At 38.6% G+C, this 27,869-nt stretch overlaps 1 protein-coding gene across 4 annotated transcripts in view; it reads right to left on the bottom strand.

Annotated features, from left to right (window-relative positions):
• XKR9 (XK related 9) overlaps positions 1–27,869 on the bottom strand; it is a 551,550-nt gene that overhangs the window by 501,462 nt on the left and 22,219 nt on the right. For 3 of the 4 annotated variants that reach the window (XM_034966226.2, XM_034966227.2, XM_008956698.4), the window contains exon 3: positions 13,029–13,249. In XM_034966226.2, the coding sequence (XP_034822117.1) occupies positions 13,029–13,249 (221 nt within the window). Of the gene's footprint in view, positions 1–13,028; positions 13,250–27,869 lie in introns of those variants that run through there. The other variant, XR_008626416.2, reaches the window with a different exon arrangement.

The raw sequence follows: 27,869 nt of genomic DNA, 5'->3' as shown, positions 1-27,869 counted from the left end.
GCACAAGACAAGGATGCCCTCTCTCACCACTCCTATTCAACATAGTATTGGAAGTTCTGGCCAGAGCAATCAGGCAAGAGAAAGAAATAAAGGGTATTCAAATGGGAAGACAGGAAGTCAAATTGTCTCTGTTTGCAGGTGACATGATTGTATATTTAGAATACCCCTTGTCTCAGCCCAAAAACTCGTTAAGCTGATAAGCAACTTCAGCAAAGTCTCAGGATACAAAATCAATGTGCAAAAATCACAAGCATTCCTATACACCAATAATAGACAAACAGAGAGCCCAATTATGAATGAACTACCATTCACAATTGCTACAAAGAGAATAAAATGCCTAGGAATACAATTTACAAGGCATGCAAAGGACCTCTTCAAAAAGAACTACAAACCACTGTTCAAGGAAATGAAAGAGGACACAAACAAATGGAAAAATCATTCCATGCTCATGGATAGGAAGATTCAGTATCGTGAAAATGGCCATGCTGCCCAAAGTAATTTATAGATTCAATGTTATTTGAATAACCATCAAGGTACCACTGACTTTCTTTACAGAATTACAAAAAACTACTTGAAATTTCATATGGAATTTAAAAAAGCCCATATAGCCAAGACAATCCTAAGCAAAAAGATCAAAGCTGGAGACATCATGCTACCTGGCTTCAAACTATACTACAAGGCTACAGTAACCAAAACAACATGACTGGTACCAAAACAGATATATAGAACAATGGATCAGAACAGAGGCCTCAGAAATAACACCACAGGTCTACAACCATCTGATCTTTGACAAAAACAAGCAAAGAGGAAAGGATTCCCTATTTAATAAATGGTGTTGGGAAACTGGCTAGCCTTATGCAGAAAACTGAAACTTGATCCCTTCCTTAAACGTTATACAAAAATTAACTCAAGATGGATTAAAGACTTAAACCTAAAACCTAAAACCATAAAAACCCTAGAAGAAAACCTAGGCAATACCATTCAGGACATAGGCATGGGCAAAGTCTTCATGACTAAAACACCAAAAGCAATTGCTACAAAAGCCAAAATTGACAAATGGGATCTAACTAAACTAAAGACGCTCTGCACAGCAAAAGAAACTATCATCAAAGTGAACAGGCAACCTACAGAATGAGAGAAAATTTTTGCAGTCTATCCATCTGACAAAGGGCTAATATCCAGAATCTACAAGAAACTTAAATGTACAAGAAAAAAAATCCCATCAAAAAGTCAGTGAAGGATATGAACAGACACTTCTCAAAAGAAGACATTTATGTGGCCAACAAACATATGAAAAAAAACTCATCATAACTGGTCATTAGATAAATGCAAATCAAAACCACAATGAGATACCAACTCACACCAATTAGAATGGTGACCATTAAAAAGTCAAGAAACAACAGATGCTGGAGAGGATCTGGAGAAATAAGAACGCTTTTACACTGCTGGTGGGAGTGTAAATTAGTTCAACTATTGTGGACAGTGTGGTGATTCCTCAAGGATCTAGAACTAGAAATATCATTTGACCCAGCAATCCCATTACTGGGTATATACCCAAACGATTATAAATCATTCTACTATAAAGACATGCACATGTATGTTTATTGCAGCACTATTTCCTATAGCAAACACTTGGAAACAACCCAAATGCTCATCAATGATAGACTGGATAAAGAAAATGTGGCCCATATATGCCATGGAATACTATGCAGCCATAAAAAAGAATGAGTTCATGTTCTTTGCAGGGACATGGATGAAGCTGGAAACCATCATTCTCAGCAAACTAACACAGGAAGAGAAATCCAAACACTGCATGTTCTCACTTACAAATGGGAGTTGAACAAAGAGAACACATGGACACAGGGAGGGGATCATCACACTCTGGGGCCTGTTGGGGCATCAGGGGCAAGGGGACAAGAGCATTAGGACAAACAGCTAATGCATGTGGGGCTTAAAACCTAGATGATGGGATAGTACGTGCAGCAAACCAACATGGCACATGTATACCTATGTAACAAACCTGCACGTTCTGCACATGTACCCCAGAACTTAAAGTAAAACAAAAATAAATAAATAATAAAAATAAATAAATAGATTAATAAAATAAATAAATGAAGATACCCAAAAATGTGGAAGCGACTTTGGAACTGGGTAACAGGCTGAGGTTGGAACAGTCTGGAGGGCTCAGAAGAAGATAGGAAAATGTGAGATAGTTTGGAACTTCCTGGAGAATTGAAGGGCTCAGAAAACTGGAAGATGTGGGAAAGTTTGGAACTTCCTAGAGACTTGTTGAATGCCTTTGACCAAAATGCTGATAGTGATATGAACAATAAAGTCCAGGATGAGGTGGTCTCAGATGGAGATGAGGAATTTGGAGGGAACTGGAATAAAGGTTACTCTTGCTATGCAAAGAGACTGGCAGCATTTTGCCCCTGTCCTAGAGATCTGTGGGACTTTGAACTTGAGAGAGATGATTTAGGGTATCTGGTGGAAGAAATTTCTAAGCAGCAAAGCATTCAAGAGGTGACAGAGCATAAAAGTTTGGAAAATTTGCAGCCTGACAATGCTGTAAAAAAAGAAAAATCCATTTTCTGAGCAGACATTCAAGCCCACTGCAGAATTTGCATAAGTATTAGGCAGTCGAATGTTAATCACCAAGACAATGGGAAAAATGTCTCCAGGGCATTCCAGAGACCTTTACTGCAGCCCCTTCTATCACAGACCTGGAGGCCTAAGATGAAAAAATGGTTTTGTAGGCTGGACCCAGGAGCCCCCTGCTCTATGCAGCCGCAGGACATGGTTCCCTGCATCCCAGTTGTTTCAGCTCTAGCTATGGCTAAAAGGGGCCAATGTAAAGCTTAGGCCATTGCTTCAGAGGGTGCAAGTCCCAGGCCTTGGCACCTTACAAGTGGTACTGGGCCTGCAGAAGCACAGAAGTCAAGAAGTGAGATTTGGGAACCTCCACCTAGATTTTAGAGGATATATGGAAATGCCTGGGTTTCCAGGCAGAATTTTGCTGCAGGGGTGGATCCCTAATTGAGAACCTCTGCTAGGGCAGTGCAGAAGGGAAATGTGGGGTTGGAGCTCACACACAGAGTCCCCACTGAGGCACTGCCTAGTGGAGCTGTGAGTAGAGAGCCACCATCCTCCAGACCTCAGAATGGCATCTCCAATAACAGCTTGCACAGTGCACCTGGGAAAGCCACAGACACTCAATGCCAGGCCAGGAAAGCAGCCTGGAGTGGGGCTGTACCCTGCAAAGCCACAGGGGCAGAGCTGCCCAAGGCCATAGGAGTCCACCTCTTGCATCAGCATTACCTGAATGTGAGACATGAAGTCAAAGGAGATCATTTCAGAGCTTGAAGATTTGACTGCTCCACTGCATTTCAGACTTGCATGGGGCCTGTTGCCCCTTTGTTTTGGCCAAATTCTCCCATTTGGAATGGGTGTATTTACTCAATGCCTGTACCCACATTGTATCTAGGAAGTAACTAACTTGCTGTTGATTTTACAGGATCATAGGTGGAAGGGACTTGCCTCATCTCAGATGAGACTTCAGACTTGGACTTTTAGGTTAAAGCTGGGATGAGCTAACATTTTGAGGGACTGCTGGAAAGGGCATGATTGTGTTTTGAAATGTGAGGACATGAGATTTGGGAGGGGCCAGGAGAGGAATGATATGGTTTGGCTTTGTGTCCCCACCCAAATCTCATCTTGAATTGTAATCCTATAAGCCCCACGTGTCATGGAAGGGACACGGTAGAGGTAACTGAATCATAGGGGTAGTTTCCCCCATGCTGTTCTCGTGATAGTAGGTTCTCACAAGATCTGATGGTTTTATAAGGGGCTTCCCCCTTCATTCGGCTCTCATTCTTCCTGTCACCATGTGAAGAAGGATGTGTTTGCTTCCCCTTCTGCCATGTTAGTAAGTTTTCTAAGACCCCCCACCGCAGCCCTGCAGAACTGTGAGTCAATTAAACCTATTTTCTTTATAAATTACCCAGTCTCGGGCAGTTCTTCATAGCAGCATGAGAATGGACTAATACACCTTATTATAACTACATAAGTGCAGTGTTTTTATTGCTTACTTTTCAAAAAAACACTCTATATTTCCTTTCTTTTAAAATGTTTCATTATTCCTGGAGTTGACAATTGCCTTGTTTCCTCATTTGGTTAGTTTCCATAACCCTCTAATTATTTCTTAGCAAAATCTTCAAATTAATTAATAAAACTCCTCTATATACATCTACTAGTTCTTTTTTTTCTGGTTTTTTAGAACACCATTCTCCCACTCTAAGCCGGTTGCTCTTAAGTCTTGCTTCCAGTCTTCCCACAACTTCCCTTCACCTCTCTTCTATATTACTTTCCTGTTTCCTGGTTCTCCTATCATCTTTCTTGGTTTACTCTCATGTTTTGATTAAACTTTTGCCAGGCCTTCCTGAAAAAAATTTCTCAGAAGCAAAATTTTTTGAGACCTTATATATCTCAAAACATCCTAATTCTACCCTCATACTTGATACAGTTTTGCTAGAAATAGAATTCAAAATCAAAAAAAAATGTTTTCCATTGAAACCTTAAACTTACTGTTCTGTTTTAATTTCACTGTTACGGTTAAAAATTTCATGCCATTCAGTTTTTCTATCTTTAGTACATTACTTTTTTTCCTCTCAAATCTTCTAGAATCATCTTTCTTTGCTTCTCTGAAATGATATAATGATGTGCTTGATGTGAGCTATTTTTATTCACTTTTTCAATCTAATAACCCATATCATTTAATTATATGCCCTGTTTTTATTCTTTGGTGATTTCTCTAGAAATCATAACATGAATATTAAGCATATCAAAGTTTAAGGCTAATCAATATTGTTACCTCAAAGATTAATATATCAATAAGATAGTGAAGCTTAAATTTCAGGGACTCTCACTTGCCCAGTCTCCTTCCAAGCCTAGCAAAGCCCTATCTGTTCACCTTGTCACATATTTTTATAAAATTTGCAAAAATAAGACATTTTAATTGCAGTTGATTAAATTCCCTGTCTCTTTCTATTCTTGCTTACTTTCTCTCACATATTCCCCTAGTATGTTCAAGGGGCTGTGGGCATTTTGGGGATGTGGCTAAGGGAAACTAAGTTGAGACTACATTTAGTTTAAGCATAGGGGACATGTTTACATGATTTGCTTCAATAAGTAAGATTAGTAAATGGTGGAGCTAGGATTCCAAGGCAGTTTACCTGATCTTAACATTTCACTAAATTGTATTTCAGATGTCAACAGCCCTTTTATTCCCAATGTGAGGGCACAATAGTCGATTCTCATCTAGTTGACACTATTATTTGACATTTTTGCCAATTTCCCACTTTCCTACCTGCTTCTAACATATTTTTTTCTATCATATTGCTGCCCTAACCTCTACATTACACTCTATTCAAACTAAATTTTGTGCCATTGTCAAACTATGCCTTTGTTATGCCTTTTCCTCAGTCTAAAATGACCTTATCCAATCACATTATTCTTATTAATTCTTTACTTATTAATTCAGAGATTTTCATTAATTTATTTCTGATTTGGCATTAAGTACTGACATCAGTGAAGAAACTAGAGAACTCCCATCCATGTTCACTAAATAAGACATCAACAATAAACTAGAGATGTCAATTCAAACGCTAGTTAAAATTAGTCACTTTACCTAAAAAAAATCTTCAAATACCAAAAAATCCTATGGCACATTATTAAAGAAATTGATAGAGGTTTTCCAAAATTTGACAATAATTGAAAAATGCATATTTTATCAATAAGTTATGATGTTGACAAAAACTTTTTAAAATTTAAATAAAAACCAAATTTCAATCGACCACGCTAGAGAAAAGATTGAATTATTTTTTCTATTCTATGAAAATTATATTATAAAATCATCAAATCTAGAGCCAATCAGAGCGTACAAAGCCACAAATTTAGAGAAAAGAGTATTAAAATAATAAAAATATATTATTTTTCTTTCTTTTGTGAAATTTGTAGGTGTTAGCTTTCTTATATCTGTAATTTGCTGTAATTTATTTTCTTGTTTTAAATAAATATTTACATTAATATCTTTTATGGACTGTATTGCGTATCCCCAAAATTCATACATTGAAGCCCTAACTCCCAATGTGACTATATTTTGAGATACAGCCTATAAGGAGGTAAAGTTAAATAAATAAGTTTATAATGGTGAGGCCCTAATCCATTAGGACTAGTGTCACTGTAAAAAGAGAGACATTAGAAATCTCTCTCCCCTCCTCTTCCTCTCCCTCCTCCTTACTCATCCCCACCCACCATTATGTGTGCACAGAGGAAAGGCCAAGTAAGCATGCAGCAAGGAAACAGCTGTCTGCAACCCAAGAAGAGAGGTTTCACCAGAAACCAACCCTATTGGCACCTTGATCTTGGACATCTAGTCTCTAGAACTGTGAGAAAATAAAGTTCTACTGTTTAAGCTACTCAGTCTGTAGTATTCTGTATGGCCACCCAAGCAAACACACACAATACCTAATTTTTTTCATAATATTGTTATTTTTCTTAAATAGGGTCTCTCTAAATGTTTTTGCTTTACACTTTAAAAACCCCACATCCAACTTTGCTTTACCTTTCTCCTATACTATATAGGTTTTAACTCCACTTATTCTCCATCTGATTTACATGTTATCATTGTCCTGTATTTTCATTCTTCTTCTTAACCACATAGCATTTTGTTATAAAACAAAATGCCAATATTCATTTAGAATATTCAATATTCATTTATTCATTTAGAATCACCCATATACTTACTACTTCCTTTGCTCTTTACTTCTTCTTGTGCCTCAGAACATTTCTGTTTTGTCTGAAGTACACTCTCTTTGGAATTTCCTCTGGTGGTGATACACTATGGTATGAATTTCTTTCTGCTGAGTACGCTTGTAAGATGATGGGCTTCTTGAATCTGTGGGTAGGTGTCTCTCATCAGTTCTGAAATTTTTTGAGGGACTAACTTTTCAAATATTGCTTCCACTCCATTCTTTCTCTTCTCTCCTTTGGGGACTCTGTTCAGATGTATATTAGATGTTCTCACCCTATCTCTCATGTCTCTTAATATCTCTCTCATATTTTCTATCTCTTTGTCTCTCTAAACTACAATCTAGATAATTTCTACTGACCTAGCAGTAACTCATTCATTGTCTATTTAATTCTGTCTAATCTGCTAAGTTGTTCCTTTCAATTCCTGAATTTTCTATTTCAGTAAGTTCTACTTATTTCTTTTTCAAATATAAACTCATTTTTAATAGTTTTCTGTTCCATACTTTCAAGTTCATCTTTTAGTTCTTTAAACATAATAGGATACTTGTTTTATACTTTACATCTGGTAATTTCCAAAAGTTCAAGTCTCACTGATTTTTTTTCCTATTTCCTCTACTTCTTATTCATGATATCTTAGTTGTTTTGGTGCTATAAACTACTGTCAAACTTTTGTTTTCCATTGAAAACTTTTGTAAAAATTATTTGAGGCCTAAGAGAAGGTGAATTCTTCCAGGGAGGATTTATTCTTATTTCTGCCAGACACGTAGGGGTACTATCAGTCTAGAATCACTCTAAACTATATTCATGGCTTGTCTTTTGTTAGAGTTTTTGTTTCTTTGTTTTGCAGGGGGAGTTATTTTGTTTGTTTTTTGGACTAGCCAACAGTTGTAAATTTTGGTTGCAAAAATGTACACCTTCTCAAGGACGTTTTTCTCTGCTCTACTCAGCATCAACACACTATTACTTGCAAACTCTTTGAAGTCAGGAGTCAGGTAGGTAACTTTACTCTTACCCTGAGAAGGGTACCTTTTGGAGTCCCAGTTTTATGGATTATAATTTACTAGGGGAGAGAGGTTCCTCACCAAGGTTGTGAGGACCCTGAGTTTTGTCTTCTGTGCCCTGAAAAGTCATCAAACTTGAAATTGTTTATAAGGTTCAGTAAAACCCTCAGAGTATAATTGCCTTCAGAGTCCTACTTAACTATGCTGCTTTCCCACTGTCATACATATTTTGGCCTGTTTTGTCAGATATGTTATGTTTTAGGAAGATTTTTAAAGATATTTTATCCAATATTTTTAGATATTTTCAGGGGAAGAGTTGAATAACTTAGCCTCTCAGTGGAAGGGTTGATTTAAATAACCTAGGTTTTCCATCTGCTTTCCATCTTCTAAACATTTATTGATATTTCTAATCTGCTATTCTACTCTGCACTCTCTGTCCTTATGTGCTTATATTGTTTTTACTCTTTTACCATGATTTCAGAAGGAACAGAAATAAAAGCACGATTTCAGAAGGAGCAGAAATAAAAGAATATGTTCAGTCTTCTGAAGTACCACTATACACAACCTGACTTTTTTTTCTTCCAACTTTTAAGTTTCAAGGGGTACGTGTGCAGGTTTTTTACATGGGTAAATTGTGTATCACTGGGGTTAGGTATGCAAATAATTTCCTCACCCAGGTAGTGAGCCTAGTACCCAATACATAGTTTTTTGATCCTCACCCTCTTCCCACCCTGCATCCTCAAGTAAGCCCTGATGTCTATTGTTCCCCTCTTTGTGTTTATGTGTACTCAATGTTTAGCTCCCTCTTATAAGTGAGAACACTGTGGTATTTGGTTTTCTGTTCCTAAATTAATTCACTTAGGAGAATGGCCTCCATCTGCATCCATGTTGCTGCAAAGGACATGATTTCATTCTTTTTTATGGCTGTGTAGTATTCCATGGTATATATGTACCACATTTTCTTTATCCAATTCACAACTGATTGACATCTAGGTTGATTCCATGTCTTTGCTATTGTGAAAAGTGCTGCAATGAACATCTGCATGCATGCATCTTCATGGTATAACAATTATATTCCTTTGCATATATACCCAGTAATGGGATTGCTGTGTTGAATGGTAATTCTGTTTTAAGCTCTTTAAGAAATCTCTAAACTGCTTTCCACAATGGCTGAACTAATTTACATTCCCACCAACAGTTTGTATAACAGTCCCCCTTTCTCTGCAACCTCACCTACATCTGCTATTTTTTGACTTTTTAGTAACAGTCATTCTGATTGATGTGCAAGGGTATCTCATTGTGGTTTTGATTTGCATTTCTCTAATTATTAGTGAAATAGAGCTTTTCATATGCTTGTCTGCAGGTATGTCTTCTTCTGAGAAATGTCTGTTCATGTCCTTTGTCCATTTTTAACAGGGTTGTTTGTTCTTTGCTTGATTTGTTTAAGTTCCTTATAGATTCTAGATTTTGACCTCTGCTGGATGCATAGTTTGCAAATATTCTCTCCCATTCTGTAGGTTGTTTGTTTACTCTGCTGATAGTTTCTTTTGCTATGCAGAAGCTCTTTAGTTTAATTAAGTCACATCTGTCAACTTTTTTTGTTGCAATTGCTTTTGTTTTTTGTTTGTTTATTTGTTTTTGTTGTTGTTGTTGTTGTTTGAGATGGAGTCTCGCTCTGTCACCCAGGTTGGAGTACAGTGGTGCGATCTTGGCTCACTGCAACCTCCGCCTTCCTGGGTTCAAGCGATTCTCCTGCCTCAGCCTCCTGAATAGCTAGGATTACAGGCACATGCCACCACGCCCAGCTAATTGTTCTGTATGTTTACTAGAGATGGGGTTTCACCATGTTGGCCAGGCTGATCTCGAACTCCTGACCTCAAGTGATCTACCCGCCTTAGCCTCCCAAAGTGCTGTGATTACTGGCATGAGCCACAGTGCCCAGCCTGCAATCATTTTTGTAGTCTTTGTCATGAGATCTTTGCCAAGGCCTATGTCCAGAATGGTATATTTCCTAGATTTTCTTCTAGAGTTTTTATAATTTTACATTTTATGTTTAAGTCTTTAATCCATCTTGAGTTGATTTTTGTATATGGTAAAAGGAAGGAGTCCAGTATCAATCTTCTAAACATGGCTAGCCTGTTTTCCCAGTACCATTTATTGAATAGACAGTCCTTTCCCTGTTGCTTGTTATTGTCAACTCTGTGGAAGATCAGATGGTTGCAGGTATGAGGCTTTATTTCTCAGCTTTCTAACCTGTTCCATTGGTCTACGTGTCTGTTTTTATACCACTATCATGCTGTTTTGGTTACTGTAGCCATGTAGTATAGTTTGAAGTCAGATAGTGTGATGCCTCCAGCTTTTTTCTTCTTGCTAAGGATTGCTTTGGCTATTTGGGGTCTTTTGGTTTCATATGAATTTGAGAATCTTTTTTTCATTCTGTATAAAATGATAATTTGATAGGAACAGCACTGAATCTGTACATTGCTTTGGACAGCATGGCCATTTTAACAATAGTGATTCTTCCTGTCCATGAGCATCGAATGTTTTTCCATTTGTCTGTGTCACCACTGATTTCTTTTAACAGTGTTTTGTAATTCTCATTGTACAGATCTTTCACCTCCCTGGCTGGCTATATTCCTTGCTATTTTATTCTTTTTTGTGGCTGCTGTAAAAGGGATTGCATTCTTGATTTGGCTCTCAGCTTGGACATGGCTGGTGTAAAAAAATGCTACTGTTTTGTACATCGATCTTGTATACCAATTTTACTGAAGTTGTTTATCAGTTCTAGGAGCCTTTGGGTAGAGACCATGGGGGTGTTCTAGGTATAGAATCATATTGTTTGCAAACAGGGATAGTTTTACTTCATCTCTTCCTATTCGAATGCCTTTTATTTCTTTCACTTACCCAACTGCTCTGGCTAGTACTTCTAGCACTATGTGGAGCAGGAGTGGTGAGAATGGGCATCCTTGTCTTGTTCCAGTTCTCAAAAGGAATGCTTCCAGTTTTTGCCCATTCTCAGTATGATGTTGACTGTGGGTTTGTCATAGATGGTTCCATTATTTTACGTATATTCCCGGGCATCCTTTGATGCCTAGTTTGTTGAGGGTTTGTAACATAAAGGGATGTTGAATTTTATCAAAAGCCTTTTCTGTGTCTATTGAGATGACCATGTGGTTTTTATTTTTAGTTGTATTTATGAATCACATTTATTGACTTATATATTTTGAATAAACCTTGCATCCTAGGAATAAAGCCTACTTGATCATGTTAGATCAGCCTCTTGATGTGCTGCTGGATTTCATTTGATAGTATTTTGTTGAGGATTTTTGTGCCTATGTTCATGAAAGATATTGGCCTGGAGTTTTCTTTTTTTCTTGTGTCACTGCCAGATTTTGGCATCAAAATGATGCTGACCTCAGAGAATAAATTAGGGAAGATTCCTGCCTCAATTTTTTGGAATAGTTTCTGTAGAATTGATACCAGCTCTTTTTTATACATCTGATAGTATTCAGCTATGAATCCATCTGGTCTAAGGTTTTTTCTGGTTGGTAGGTTTTTTGTTACTGATTTAATTTCAGAACTCGTATAACATAATTTTATACATAGTTACTATAGAAAATTTGGAAATCCAGAAGAGTATTTTTTAAATGAAAACAATCATTCATAATTCCTCCACCCAGAAGCAGACACACTTAACATTTTGCATATTTTCTTCCAGATATTTTTCTATATAATAATCTCTTTGTAACCTTAAAAATGTGCTGACAGAAAATTCCATAAACTGTGTTTTGCCTACATTCTACGTTATAATTGCTTTCTTGTGTCATTAAAAGTTCTTTGTAAACACTCTAGTGGCTACATAATGTTCCATACTAACAACCTACAATAATTTATTTACCAATTCCTCTATCGTTAGACAATGGAATTATATCTCATTTTATGCTATTTTTAAATAACTTACCTCAATTTCCTACTTCAAGAAGAAACTATATAGATGAAGATTGAATATAAAGATAGCTATCACTGGATCTCATAGGTAGTCCAGATGCTATGTATCCCTTGGAATTATCATAAGATCTCCCATAATACAGGCTGTAAGATCTAAATTTTGTACCTCTAGTTTCAGAACTATGTAATACAGAACTGTTAAGGGTTCTGTATCATATAGAACCCAATCCATGAATTATTTGCATCACAAAAAAGAGATCTCATACACAATAGAGATCTCATACACACAATCATTTTGTGTCTTACTAACAATCAAAGTAAAGGTAAAATATTAGAAGGGACCATGTTCTAGAGGTTTACAGGAAAATGGGAACAGAGACACTGTTTAACTGATATAACATGTGAGTCTAGGACAGCAAGAACTCCAGGGAAGATAACAATCTTATCCCCTGAAATAAATCCGAAACTAAATGGAACCCCAGTCATTAATGCAATTTGTGATTATTATTTAGCAAATAAATCATTTTTTAACATCTCAAGTTAATTACCTATAAAAGGATTTTTCAAAAAGGAAGATGGAAATAAACTTTTCTTTAAAAAATGAACATTTTTACCTTAACAAACAAATCTACTGTAAAACAGCAAACACATTGGCCAACTTGCAAAACATTCATTAGTTTTTTAGCATTTACACTCTTACCCAGTAATTCCACTTCTGGGAATTTACCCAATGGATATACTTTTTACATGCAAGTGATTTATGCATAAGATTACTCGTTGCAGCATTTTTTCAATGGTTAAATATAAGAAACAACCTAAATTAACATAAATAGGGAGCTTGTTAAATAAATTATGGCACATTCATAATTTGCAATACTATGCGGATAATAAAAATGAATGTAGGAAATTTTTCTGTACTAATATGAACAGATCTCCAAGATATACTATGAGGCACAAAAAACAAAGACAGTTTTTATTTTATGTTACCATTTGTGATAAAGAAAAAAGAAAAAAAAGGACATATGCTTTTAAAAACTTCTCTGAAGGAATCATCAAATAACTAACAATAGCAGTTTTCTTTCTGGGCAGATGAATACAGTATATTATCTATATACTTTTTGATATTTCAACCATGTTACTGTACTTCCTTTTCAAAAGAATAAATAATTTTTAAAGTATTAAAAATTTCTAAAGTCAGCCAAAGATTTATATAGTTGACGTAAGGTCTCAGTGGCATCCATTTAACACAAGGAGTTAAGAAAAACTTACACTGACTGAAATTCGCTTGTCCATGCTCCAGAAGAATGTAGAGTTGAAGAATAAGTTGTGGGCAGCCTTCCAGGTAGGTCTCAAATAGTCTGAGCATGCTCAAATCAGTCACTCTATCTATAACTTCTTTATGTAGATCAATTTGTTCTTCCACGAAGTTACTAGTATTGCTGTCATATTTAAAAGCTGCATGGTAACCCCTTTTTAAGGCAAACCAATACCTATAAAGTAAACATAAACATTTCTCTTTAGTTTTATATTCTTTGTAACATGTCTGTTAATACACATAATAATTTGGAAAAAGGAATATGTGTTTTAAGTACACAGTTTTTCCACAAACTCTCTCTACTACAGATTTTCTGTGAACATCTCATAGTGGCTTTATTGAGATTCAGACCCTGTAAACCTTTATTGTATGTTTGATGTGCCAGTTGTGTGCTAGTTCTATTAAGTATACATAATCCCATTTCATCTTTACAATAATTATGTGAGAAAAGGAGACATTATTCCATTTCACAGATGGAAAAACTAAAGCTGAGAAAGATAGAGTGATGTGCTGAAAGTTACACAGATAGTAAGGGGTAGACACAGGGTCCAAACCCAGATCTTATTATTTCTAGTCTTAACCACTACTTTCTGAAAGACAAACTGCAATTTTTCATTCATGCAATTGATTTGAACTACAACACAGATAATTTCCCTTATGAGAATATCAAGGTTGAAGATGAGATTGAATCTTCCTTAAATGTAATCTAGAAAACAATTACTCAATACCTACAAGGTGCTAGGCTCTTTGACCATTACCATCCCAGAAAATATATAAAACTTCAAAGACTCTTGAAATATCCCTGGTCAGGCTCTTCTTCTGAAAGAATTTTAAAGTGAACACAAGTTATCATCCCATAGATAAAATCGATAACAAAAAAAAATTGAAACATTTATTTAGAAGAGATCTGAGGCTAGCAGTAAGGCAACCAGAATTCTACCCCCAAAGCTTATCAAAAGTCTTTATCTATGTCTCAGTTTCCTCACATATAAAATAAAGGCAGTGATATATGCCCTGTTTCAACCTGTTCCTTCTGCCAACGTTTCCCATTTCAGTAAATGGTAATAACATTCACTATATTGCTCAGACCAAAAATGTGGGAATAATTCCAACTCCTCTTCTTTCATGCGCTATAAAAATTCCTCAGCAAGTTTGCTTGGCTCTTGGTTCTAACTTCAAATATATCCAGAATCTAAACACTTCTTACCACTTCCACTACTACCAGCCTTGTTTAAGCAGCCAACTCTCTGGCCTGGATTCTTTCAACAACCTCATAATTGGTCTCTCTGATTCTACTCTTGCTCCCCATATAAGCTATTCCCTACACAGCATTCAGATTAAACTTTTTAAACATAATTCAGATGTCACTCCTCATTGGGGTAGAAAATGTTCCAATGATTTCCATCAAACTTAGAATGAAATCCGAAGTCCTTACCATATGTTACAAGGCCCTCCATGGTCTACTTCCCACACATGCTACCACCACAACTACCTTTCCATCTCATTTCTCTCCCACTTCCAGTATGGCCTCCTTGCTGTTTTTCTCAACTTAAGGGCCTTTGTCTTTGCTAATTCCTCTGTCTGGAACTCTTCTAAACTCCATATATTTTCAGTTTGCTCCTTAACTTCATTCAGGTCTCTACTCAAATATTACTTACTTATAGATGCCTACCAGATCATACCACCTAAAGTAGTACTCTCTACCATATTCTATCTCTTTACCCCATATTATTTTTCTTCGAAGTACTTATCACCACCTAGCACATTATTTACTTTGGTTTATTATCTTTACCTTCTCACAAGAGTGTAATCTACATGAAAGGACAGACTTTGTTTTGTTCATTGCTATATCCTAAACAACTAAGAATCGGCACATAATAGGTGCTCAAGAAATATTTACTGAAGTAATAAATGAAAGCTCATGACATTTTTTTCCATAAAGATAAATAGATGGTAGATATGAAAGGGCTTTGGAAAGCTGAAAGTAAAACACAAATATAAAGTATTCCCATTGTAAATAAGATAAATATATGGATATGCAAAGATTCTTTGTCTGGCAAAAAGCATATTTTTACCATCACAGTTCTGGAATAACATTCCATGGTGAAGGCATGGTCTCTACCCACAATGACCTCACAACCTAATGGGAGGGCCAAGCCTATAAACTACTAGCTGCAGTATAAGGCAGAAAAAAAATAGTCATTCATTAGAAAGGCAAATGTTGAGCTGTAAGTACAGAAGAAAAAAAATGATTAATACTGCCCAGGATTTATAAGCAAGATTTCCAAGAAAAGTTGTGTTTTAGCCTTTTCTGGGTATCTGACATAGTAGAGAGTATGTGATTCCTGTTCTTGAAGTGGTTTATAATCCAATAGGGTAGATACTATTGAAAAACTTGAGAAATTCACAAGTATAAACATACCCAGAGCATAATTATTACACACAGCAGAAATTGAGAGAGGTAGCAGAGCAAAGTAGTTAAGAATGCAGACTCTAATAATGCCAGAATGCCGTGGTTCAAATTCTGGCTCCACTACTTCCTGGTTTAATCTCTCTGTGCTTTGGTTTCCTCATCCGGAAAATAGGGGCAATCATCATACCTCCCTCATTGGGTTGATATGAGAATTAAATGAGTTAATATATGTAAAATGCTTAGACCAGGACCTGGCACATGTTAAGTGTCTGTTAAAAACAAAACAGATAGTGCTGCCTACAAATGTACACATTTTAATGTCCAGTGTCTTTAGGTAGAAATATTTTCTAATTCTGAAACAATTGATGGCAAATATATACAAAGTTCTGCTTATCTGAGGGTAATTTCATGGAAAAAGGAATATGAATATAATTTTTAATCAATAGGACACAGTTTCACTTATTTATTTATTTATTTTATTGTTTATTTTATTTTATTTCTTTTTGAGATGGAGTCTCCCTCTGTCGCCCAGGCTGGAGTGCAGTGGCACAATCTCTGCTCACTGCAAGCTCCACCTCCCGGGTTCACACCATTCTCCTGCCTCAGCCTCCCGAGTAGCTGGGACTACAGGTGCCCGCCACCATGCCCGGCTAATTTTTTGTATTTTTAGTAGAGGCGGGGTTTCACTGTGTTAGCCAGGATGGTCTCGATCTCCTGACCTCGTGATCCACCCGCCTCAGGCTCCCAAAGTGCTGGGATTACAGGCGTGAGCTACCATGCCCAGCCTGTTTCACTTTTATGAAACAAATGATGAATAGGCCAAAAAAAAAGAAAAACAGAGAGGGCTTTCTTAACATAGTGTATTCCCATATTTTTATCCCTATATCTTCTTTTATTTGAAACAAAAAGCCACCAGCTTCCAGTAATGATGAATTACATCATATCAGGCTGACTCCTCTACTGATTACAAATATAAATTCCAGACAAAATATAAAAGAAAACAAGGCAGAAAAGAGCAACAAAAGTAGGAGTGGTGAACATGAAGATAGGTGCAATAGATTAAATGTCTGTGTTACCTCAAAATTCATACGTTGAAACCTATTCCCCAATGTGATGATATTTGAGGTGGAGAGCCTTTTGAAGATGATAAAATGAATGGCATTAGTGCGCTTATAAAAGAGGCCCTAGAGAGCTGCCTTGCCCATCCACCATGTGAGAACACCACAAGAAGACACCATCTATGACACCAAATCTTCCAGCACCTTGCTCTTGGATTTCCCAGCCACCAGAACTGAGAAATAAATTTTTGTTGTTTAAAACCTGTATTTTGTTTTATAGCCACCTCACTAGACTAACACTCAAAAGACTTAAGACCTCACTAGACTAAGACTAAGGGTCAAGAGAAATCACCTAAACTAAAGCACAACGGGGAAAATTTTAGGAGAAAAAAAATGAACAAAACAACAATAACAGGTAAAATTGACATCCTAGAAGAAAAGAGAGAGGGGCAAAAAAAAAAACACTTGGAAAAATATTAACCCAAAACATTTGTTACATTTGATCAAAACCAGTAACATACAGACTCAAAAAGCTCAATCAACCCAAGCAAAATAAATACCCAAACACCATACATAGGTACATCTTACTCAAATTGCTGAAAATCAAATGTAAAAAGAAAGCCTGAAAAATAGAGAAAAAATACATATTCCTCACAGGGAAACAATGAGAGTGTTGGCTGACTTCTCACCAGAAACAACAAAAGTCAGAAAACAACCACATCAGTAATTACACTAAATGTAAATGGATTAAACACTCCAATTAAAAGAGATTATCAAACTGGATTTTTAAAAAGCAAGATACAAATTCATGTGTTTTGGAAGGGACTCTCTTTAAACATAAAGACTCAGATAGTTTGAAAGGAAATCACCAAATAAAAAACTTCATATGGCTATATTACTATCCCAGACAAAACAGACTTCAAATCAAGGAATACTACCAGAGATAAAGAGGATCAACATGTCATAATAATATAAGAATAAATTCATCATGAATACATAATATTTTAAAATCTGTATGAACCTAATGGAGCTTTAAGGTACACAAAGCAAAAATTGACAAAGGTAAAGTGAGAAAAAGATAAATCCGCATTCTCAGTTGAGGATTTTATCACCTCTCAGTAATTGAAAGGAAAAGGAGACCTTAAAAATATCAGTAAGGACATTGATAATTTAACATTATCTGCCTAATTGACCTAATTGACATTTATAGAACATTACGTTCAATAACTGAAAATTAGAAATTCTTTTCAAATGCACATGGAATATTCACCAAGTTAGACTACATGCTGGGCTATAAAAACAAGTCTTAATAAATGCAAAAAGACTGTAATCCTATGAAGTATGTTATTATAATAAATTTAAGTGAGAAATCAATAACCAACATATTTTTTAAATCCCCAAAGATTCGGAGACTGACGTAAAATTTATCCTAAAGTTTTATAAATATTGAACCCTAATAAATTTGAACATGACTACATGACCTCTCTCTAAGGCGTTTTAAATTGAAAAATAGGTAAGAAGGAGAGTTCAACTATTTAATGCCCATTTAACTCCATACAAGGGCCTAAGAATCTGTGGGAGAAGGGAGATTCAACTCCCATTATATTCATTTTTATAGAATTTAAACTTTTTATATGTACTAAAAAGAGCAAAAGCCATTTCCACATTTTAAATAATTAAAATGCCTTTCATAGATCCATCAAAAGAAAACTCTACTTTGGCAGAGAGAGGTTTTTATCACAAATCACACATCAAATAGAAATGCAAAACTGTCATTTAATTTATATTCTGGAAAATGAAACATCCTACTCCACAGACCCCCGAACAGTAATGGCATACATAGTAGCAAGAGGCACACATACCTAATAAATAATTCATATTGATATTCCTTGTCTTTCATCTACCAACATGAATTCAATTTTTCTATTCCTTAGGGAAACAAATCCACAATTCAGCAAATCTCAGGTTTTGCAATACTTAGCCTGGACAAACCTTTGGATAATTTGGCCCATTTTTATGAACTGTTCTAATTTTTGCTCATTTCTCACTATCAATCTCAGTATTCTGCCACTTCCTGAACTAAAAATATACAAAGAGAAAGGAAAAGTGTGGGGATGTGAAGTGGCCAAGATGGCTGACTAGAAGCAGTTAGTGTGCCTGGCTCTAAGAGAGAAACAGAAGGGGCAAGTAAATACAACATCTTCGAATGAAACATCCAGGTACTCACATTGGAATTAATCAAGGAAACAACCTGACCTACAGAGAACAAAGAAAAACAAGGCAGGACAGAGAGGTGGCAGCCAAAATGGACGAATAGGAACAGCTCCGGTCTACAGCTCCCAGCGTGAGTGACGCAGAAGACGGGTGATTTCTGCATTTCCATCTGAGGTACTGGGTTCATCTCACTAGGGAGTGCCAGAGAGTGGGCGCAGGACAGTGAGTGCAGCACACCGTGCACGAGCCGAAGCAGGGCGAAGCATTGCCTCACTCGGGAAGTGCAAGGGGTCAGGGAGTTCCCTTTCCTAGTCAAAGAAAGGGGTGACAGACGGCACCTGGAAAATCGGGTCACTCCCACCCTAATACTGTGCTTTTCTGAGGGGCTTAAAAAACGGCACACCAGGAGATTATATCCCACACATGGCTCGGAGGGTCCTACGCCCACAGAGTCTCGCTGATTGCTAGCACAGCAGTCTGAGATCAAACTGCAAGGCAGCAGCAAGGCTGGGGGAGGGGTGCCCACCATTGCCCAGGCTTGCTTAGGTAAACAAAGCAGCCGGGAAGCTCGAACTGCATGGAGCCCACCACAGCTCAAGGAGGCCTGCCTGCCTCTGTAGGCTCCACCTCTGGAGGCAGGGCACACACAAACAAAAAGACAGCAGTAACCTCTGCAGACTTCAATGTCCCTGCCTGACAGCTTTGAAGAGAGCAGTGGTTCTCCCAGCACGCAGCTGGAGATCTCAGAACGGGCAGACTGCCTCTTCAAGTGGGTCTCTGACCCCTGACCCCCAAGCAGCCTAACTGGGAGGCAACCCCCAGTAGGGGCAGACTGACACCTCACACGGCCGGGTACTCCTGAGACAAAACTTCCAGAGGAACGATCAGACAGCAGCATTTGCAGTTCACGAAAATCCACTGTGCTGCAGCCACCGCTGCTGATACCCAGGCAAACAGGTTCTGGAGTGGACCTCTAGCAAAATCCAACAGACCTGCAGCTGAGGGTCCTGTCTGTCAGAAGGAAAACTAACAAACAGAAAGGACATCCACACCAAAAACCCATCTGTACATCACCATCATCAAAGACCAAAAGTAGATAAAACCACAAAGATGGGGAAAAAACAGAGCAGAAAAACTGGAAACTCTAAAGAGCAGAGCACCTCTCCTCCTCCAAAGGAACGCAGTTCCTCACCAGCAACGGAACAAAGTTGGACAGAGAATGACTTTGACGAGTTGAGAGAATAAGGCTTCAGACGATCAAACTACTCCGACCTACAGGAGGAAATTCAAATCAAAGGCAAAGAAGTTAAAAACTTTGAAAAAAATTTAGACAAATGTATAACTAGAATAACCAATACAGAGAGTGCTTAAAGGAGCTGATGGAGCTGAAAGCCAAGGCTCGAGAACTACGTGAAGAATGCAGAAGACTCAGGAGCTGATGCGATCAACTGGAAGAAAGGGTATCAGTGATGGAAGATAAAATGAATGAAATGAAGCGAGAAGGGAAGTTTAGAGAAAAAAGAATAAAAAGAAACGAACAAAGCCTCCAAGAAATATGGGACTATGTGAAAAGACCAAATCTACGTCTGATTGGTGTACCTGAAAGTGATGGGGAGAATGGAACCAAGTTGGAAAACACTCTGCAAGATATTATCCAGGAGAACTTCCCCAATCTAGCAAGGCAGGCCAACATTCACATTCAGGAAATACAGAGAACGCCACGAAGATACTCCTCAAGAACAGCAACTCCAAGACACATAATTGTCAGATTTACCAAAGTTGAAATGAAAGTAAAAATGTTAAGGGCAGCCAGAGAGAAAGGTTGGGTTACCCACAAAGGGAAGCCCATCAGACTAACAGCAGATCTCTCGGCAGAAACGCCACAAGCCAGAAGAGAGTGGGGGCCAATCTTCAACATTCTGAAAGAAAAGAATTTTCAACCCAGCATTTCATATCCAGACAAACTAAGCTTCATAAGTGAAGAAGAAATAAAATACTTTACAGACAAGCAAATGCTGAGAGATTTTGTCACCAGCAGGCCTGCCCTAAAAGAGCTCCTAAAGGAAGCACTAAACATGGAAAGGAACAACCGGTACCAGTCACTGCAAAATCATGCCAAATTGTAAAGACCATCGAGGCTAGGAAGAAACTGCATCAACTAACGAGCAAAATAAACAGCTAACATCATAATGACAGGATCAAATTTACACATAACAATATTAACTTCAAATATAAATGGACTAAATGCTCCAGTTAAAAGACACACAGGCAAACTGGATAAAGAGTCAAGACCCATCAGTGTGCTGTATTCAGGAAACCCATCTCACGTGCAGAGACACACATAGGCTCAAAATAAAAGGATGGAGGAAGATCTACCAAGCAAATGGAAAACAAAAAAAGACAGGGGTTGCAATCCTAGTCTCAGATAAAACAGACTTTAAACCAACAAAGATCAAAAGAGACAAAGAAGGCCATTACTTAATGGTAAAGGGATCAATTCAACAAGAAGAGCTCACTATCCTAAATATATATGCACCCAATACAGGAGCACCCAGATTTATTAAGCAAGTCCTGAGTGACCTACAAAGCGACTTAGATTCCCACACAATAATAATGGGAGACTTTAACACCCCACTGTCAACATTAGACAGATCAACAAGACAGAAAGTTAACGAGGATACCCAGGAATGGAACTCACCTCTGCACCAAGCGGACCTAATAGACATCTACAGAACTCTCCAACCCAAATCAACAGAATATACATTTTTTTCAGCACCACACCACACCTATTCCAAAATTGACCACATACTTGGAAGTAAAGCTCTCCTCAGCAAATGTAAAAGAACAGAAATTACAACAAACTATCTCTCAGACCACAGTGCAATCAAACTAGAACTCAGGATTAAGAAACTCACTCAAAACCACTCAACTACATGGAAACTGAACAACCTGCTCCTGAATGATTACTGGGTACATAACGAAATGAAGGCAGAAATAAAGATGTTCTTTGAAACCAACGAGAACAAAGACAAAACATACCAGAATCTCTGGGACACATTCAAAGCAGTGTGTAGAGGGAAATTTATAGCACTAAATGCCCACAAGGGAAAGCAGGAAAGATCCAAAATTGACACCCTAACATCACAATTAAAAGAACTAGAAAAGCAAGAGCAAACACATTCAAAAGCTAGCAGAAGGCAAGAAATAACTAAAATCAGAGCAGAATTGAAGGAAATAGAGACACAAAAAACCCTTCAAAAAATTAATGAATCCAGGAGCTGGTTTTTTGAAAGGATCAACAAAATTGATAGACCGCTAGCAAGACTAATGAAGAAGAAAAGAGAGAAGAATCAAATAGACACAATAAAAAATGATAAAGGGGACATCACCACCGATCCCACAGAAATACAAACTACCATCAGAGAATACTACAAACACCTCTATGCAAATAAACTAGAAAATCTAGAAGAAATGGATAAATTCCTCGACACATACACCCTCCCAAGACTAAACCAGGAAGAAGTTGAATTCTGAATAGACCAATAACAGGAGCTGAAATTGTGGCAATAATCAATAGCTTACCAACCAGAAAGAGTCCAGGACCAGACGGATTCACAGCTGAATTCTACCAGAGGTACAAGGAGGAACTGGTACCATTCCTTCTGAAACTATTCCAATCAATAGAAAAAGAGGGAATCCTCCCTAACTCATTTTAGGAGGCCAGCATCATCCTGATACCAAAGCCGGGCAGAGACACAACAAAAAAAGAGAATTTTAGACCAATACCCTTGATGAACACTGATGCAAAAATCCTCAATAAAATACTGGCAAACTGAATCCAGCAGCACATCAAAAAGCTTATCCACCATGATCAAGTGGGCTTCATCCCTGGGATGCAAGGCTGGTTCAATATATGCAAATCAAGAAATGTAATCCAGCATATAAACAGAACCAAAGACAAAAACCACATGATTATCTCAATAGATGCAGAAAAGGCCTTTGACAAAATTCAACAACGCTTCATCCTAAAAACTCTCAATAAATTAGGTATTGATGGGACGTATCTCAAAATAATAAGAGCTATCTGTGACAAACCCACAGCCAATATCATACTGAATGGGCAAAAACTGGAAGCATTCCCTTTGAAAACTGGCACAAGACAGGGATGCCCTCTCTCACTACTCCTATTCAACATAGTGTTGGAAGTTCTGGCCAGGGCAATTAGGCAGGAGAAGGAAATAAAGGGTATTCAATTAGGAAAAGAGGAAGTCAAATTGTCCCTGTTTGCAGATGACATGATTCTATATCTAGAAAACCCCATTGTCTCAGCCCAAAATCTCCTTAAGCTGATAAGCAACTTCGGCAAAGTCTCAGGATACAAAATCAATGTACAAAAATCACAGGCATTCTTATACACCAATAACAGACAAACAGAGAGCCAAATCATGAGTGAACTCCCATTCACAATTGCTCCAAAGAGAATAAAATACTTAGGAATCCAACTTACAAGGGACGTGAATGACCTCTTCAAGGAGAACTACATACCACTGCTCAATGAAATAATAGAGGACACAAACAAATGGAAGAACATTCCATGCTCATGGATAGGAAGAATCAATATCGTGAAAATGGCCATACTGCCCAAGGTAATTTATAGATTCAATGCCATCCCCAACAAGCTACCAATGACTTTCTTCACAGAATTGGAAAAAACTACTTTAAAGTTCATATGGAACCAAAAAACAGCCCGCATCGCCAAGTCAATCCTAAGCCAAAAGAATAAAGCTGGAGGCATCACACTACCTGACTTCAAACTATACTACAAGGCTACAGTAACCAAAACAGCATGGTACTGGTACCAAAACAGAGATATAGATCAATGGAACAGAACAGAGCCCTCAGAAATAACGCCGCATATCTACAACTATCTGATCTTTGACAAACCTGAGAAAAACAAGCAATGGGGAAAGGATTCCCTATTTAATAAATGGTGCTGGGAAAACTGGCTAGCCATATGTAGAAAGCTGAAATTGGATCCCTTCCTTACACCTTATACAAAAATTAATTCAAGATGGATTAAAGACTTAAGTGTTAGGCCTAAAACCATAAAATCCCTAGAAGAAAACCTAGGCATTACCATTCAGGACATAGGCATGGGCAAGGACTTCATGTCTAAAACACCAAAAGCAATGGCAACGGAAGCCAGAATTGACAAATGAGATCTAATTAAACTAAAGAGCTTCTGCACAGCAAAAGAAACTACCATCAGAGTGAACAGGCAACCTACAAAATGGGAGAAAATTTTTGCAACCTACTCATCTGACAAAGGGCTAATATCCAGAATCTACAATGAACTCAAACAAATTTACAAGAAAAAAACAAACAACCCCATCAAAAAGTGGGCGAAGGACATGAACAGACACTTCTCAAAAGAAGACATTTATTTATGCAACCAAAAACACATGAAAAAATGCTCACCATCACTGGCCATCAGAGAAATGCAAATCAAAGCCACCATGAGATACCATCTCACACCAGTTAGAATGGCAATCATTAAAAAGTCAGGAAACAACAGGTGCTGGAGAGGATGTGGAGAAATAGGAACACTTTTACACTGTTGCTGGGACTGTAAACTAGTTCAATTATTGTGGAAGTCAGTGTGGTGATTCCTCAGGGATCTAGAACTAGAAATACCATTTGACCCAGCCATCCCATTACTGAATATATACCCAAAGGATTATAAATCATGCTGCTATAAAGACACATGCACACGTATATTTATTGCGGCACTATTCACAATAGCAAAGACTTGGAACCAACCCAAATGTCCAACAATCATAGACTGGATTAAGAAAATGTGGCACATATACACCATGGAATACTATGCAGCCATAAAAAATGATGAGTTCATGTCCTTTGTAGGGACGTGGATGAAGCTGGAAACCGTCATTCTCAGTAAACTATCACAAGGACAAAAAACCAAACACTGCATGTTCTCACTCATAGGTGGGAATTGAACAGTGAGAACACATGGACACAGGAAGGGGAACAACACACTCTGGGGACTGTTGTGGGGTGGGGGGAGGGGGGAGGGATAGCATTAGGAGATATACCTAATGCTAAATGATGAGTTGATGGGTGCAGCACACCAGCATGGCACATGTATACATATGTAACTAACCTGCACATTGTGCACATGTACCCTAAAACTTAAAGTATAATAATAATAAAATAAGAAAAAAATTTTTAAAAAAACAAATCAATGAGAAAAAAAAAAAAAGAAAAGAAAAACAAGGCAGGACAATGGCCACCTGGGAACAACACAGAGCCAGGGGATTCTCCCCAACCTAGTGAAGTGGTAAGTCAAAGAGCAACCCAGGGAAATCATGCTTCTCCCACAGCTTTTTGCAACCCTCAGGTCAGATCTTGTGAACCCACTCCAGCACGGCCTTCGGTCTTCAGTCTGACAGACAGAGCTATGTAGAGTCTCAGCAGAGCAGCCACTCAGGCATGCATGGAGACCCTGGAGGCTTAGATACTAGGGCTTTCCAGCAAAAGTAGCTGCAGCTATGGCAAAGTAGGATGTTAGACTCCTGTACATACCCCTAGAAAAGAGGCTGAATCTAAGGGGCTGAACAGCAACAGCCCACAGGCCCCATTTCCACAGCACCTCACAAGTTAAGACCCACTTACTTGGAATTCTAGCCAGCTACCAATAGCGGCATTGCACCTCCCTAAGAAGGCACTCCTGGGAGGAGGGGCGGGCTGCCATCTTTGCTATTCAGGCACCTTAGCCATTCTAGCCTTCAGGCTTTGGAGAGTCTGAGTCCACCCAAGGCAGAAGGGATTCCCACAGCACAGCATAGCCGCTCTATCAAAACATGGCCAGACTGCTGCTTTAAGCAGGTACCTGATCCCATTCTTTTTCGCTGGGCAGGACCTCCCAACCAGGGCCTCCAGCCACCCCCAACAAAGCTTTCCAGCTGACACAGATCTGAATTCCCCCTGGGATGGCACTCCTAGAGGGAGGGGCAGGCCACCATCTTTGTTGTTTGGGCAACTTAGCCATTCCAGTCTTTGGGCTTCAGAGTGTCTGAGGCAACCAGGGGCTGAAGTGGACACAACACAGCTGCTCTACTAAAATGTGGCCAGACTGTTTTAAGTGGGTGCCAATCCTGTTCCTGCTCACTGGGTGGGACCTCGCAACCACCATCTCCAGCCACTCCCTACAGGTGCCTTTAAGCTGGCAACAGCTTTGCTGTTTCACAGCCTTCACTGGTAACACCTCCAGGTTTCGGAAAATTTGAGGTGACTAGGACTGGACCGGGCCCCAAGCATACCACAGCAGCCCTACAGAAAAGTGCCCAGACTGTTACATGGGTACCCATTCCCATATCTCCTCACTGGGCAGGTCCTCCAGCCCTGGGCCTCCAACCACCCCCTGCCAGAGCTACCGAGCCAGTACCAACTCAGTAACTCCATAGACAGAGCCTCTGGGGGCAACTGAAAGCCTCTTTGCCACTGCCTCTCCAGTAGAACATGCTTTGCCACCTTCAGACTAACAAAGGAGCAAAGATCCCAAGTGCCTTATCCACACCTCCAATGAGCTGCAGTCAACCTAAGGAGAAGAGGCCAACCAATTTCCCACAAGTCCCCCATACCCTACATAGCTTGTCACCAGACAGAAAACCCCTGGCTTGGACCCACAGCACAAACCTTCCATCTTGGGCTGACTGCACTGAGCAGTTGCTGACCTGCAACTCTCTGGGGTGGAGCCCCCCGGAGTCAAGCAAATGACCCTTGGCCACAACCACTACTATGATCTTTTCCTCTGCTGCCTCTAACCTGGAGAAGGGAAATAAACACTAAGACTGTCCCAGAGCTGCAGCGGGCAGCCCAGGAGTGACAAGTTGTGAACTACAGCCAGTACTCAAGAGAGAGAGGAACCTACACTTTCAGAGCACTGACAGGGAAGACAGCTGCAACTGTGAGGAAACATAGGGAAGCCACACAACCAAGAAAGAGTCTACCAACTGACTGATAAGCCTAAATGTCATCTGCTGGATCATACCCCCAAAGCTTCAACAGCAAAAATATCTCACTAATATGCCCCCACTGAAACCAGAGACAAGAAGTCAGCTTCAAATAAAGACCCTACACAAAGCCTCAGCCAAGTGAAAACATCCAGAAAAGAAGTCTATTGACTACACTCAATCTGCACTGCAGTTAAAGAAATACCCACATGCAGAGATGAGAAACAGCCAATACAAGAACTCTAGTAACTCAAATGCCAAGTGTCATCAAAAAGCTAATCTACCGTGATAAAGTAGGTTTCACCCCGGGATGCAAGGTTGATTCAACATATGAAAACCAATAAATGTGATTCATCACATCAACAGAACTAAAGACAAAAACCACACAATCTTCTCAACAGATGTGGAAAAGGCTTTTGATAAAACTGAACATTCTTTCATGTTAAAAACTCTCAATAACCTAGGTATTGAAGGAACATACCTCAAAATAATAAGAGCCATGGCCAGGTGTGGTGGCTCACACTTGTAATCCGAGCACTTTGGGAGGCTATGGCGGGCAGATCACCTGAGGTCGGGAGTTTGAGACCACCCTGGCCAACATGGTGAAACCCCGTCTCTACTGAAAATACAAAAAATTAGCCGGATGTGGTGGTGGGCACCTGTAATCCAAGCTACTCAGGAGGCTGAAGCAGGAGAATCGCTTGAACCTGGGAGGTGGAGGCTGCAGTGAGCCAAGATCGCACCATTGCACTCCAGCCTGGGCAACAAGAGCAAAACTCTGTCTCAAAAAATAAGAATAATAATAATAAGAGCCATCTATGACAAATGCACAGCCAACATCATACTGAATGGGCAAAAGCTGGAAGCATTCCCCTTGAAAACTCGTACAAGACAAGGATGCCCTCTCTCTCCACTTCTATTCAACATAGTATTGGAAGTCCTAGCCAGAGCCATGAGTCAAGAGAAAAAAAAATAAAGGGCATCCAAATAGTAAGAGCAGGAGTCAAACTATCTCTGTTTGCAGATGACATGATTCTATATCTAGAAAACCCCAGTGTCTTGGCCCAAAAGCTCCTT

The sequence above is a fragment of the Pan paniscus genome, chromosome 7 (genome assembly GCF_029289425.2).
Source record: "Pan paniscus chromosome 7, NHGRI_mPanPan1-v2.0_pri, whole genome shotgun sequence".
NCBI classification, from domain to species: domain Eukaryota; kingdom Metazoa; phylum Chordata; class Mammalia; order Primates; family Hominidae; genus Pan; species Pan paniscus.
The sequence above is the reverse complement of the archived record's forward strand: the minus strand, read 5'-3'. Positions and strand labels throughout refer to the sequence as shown.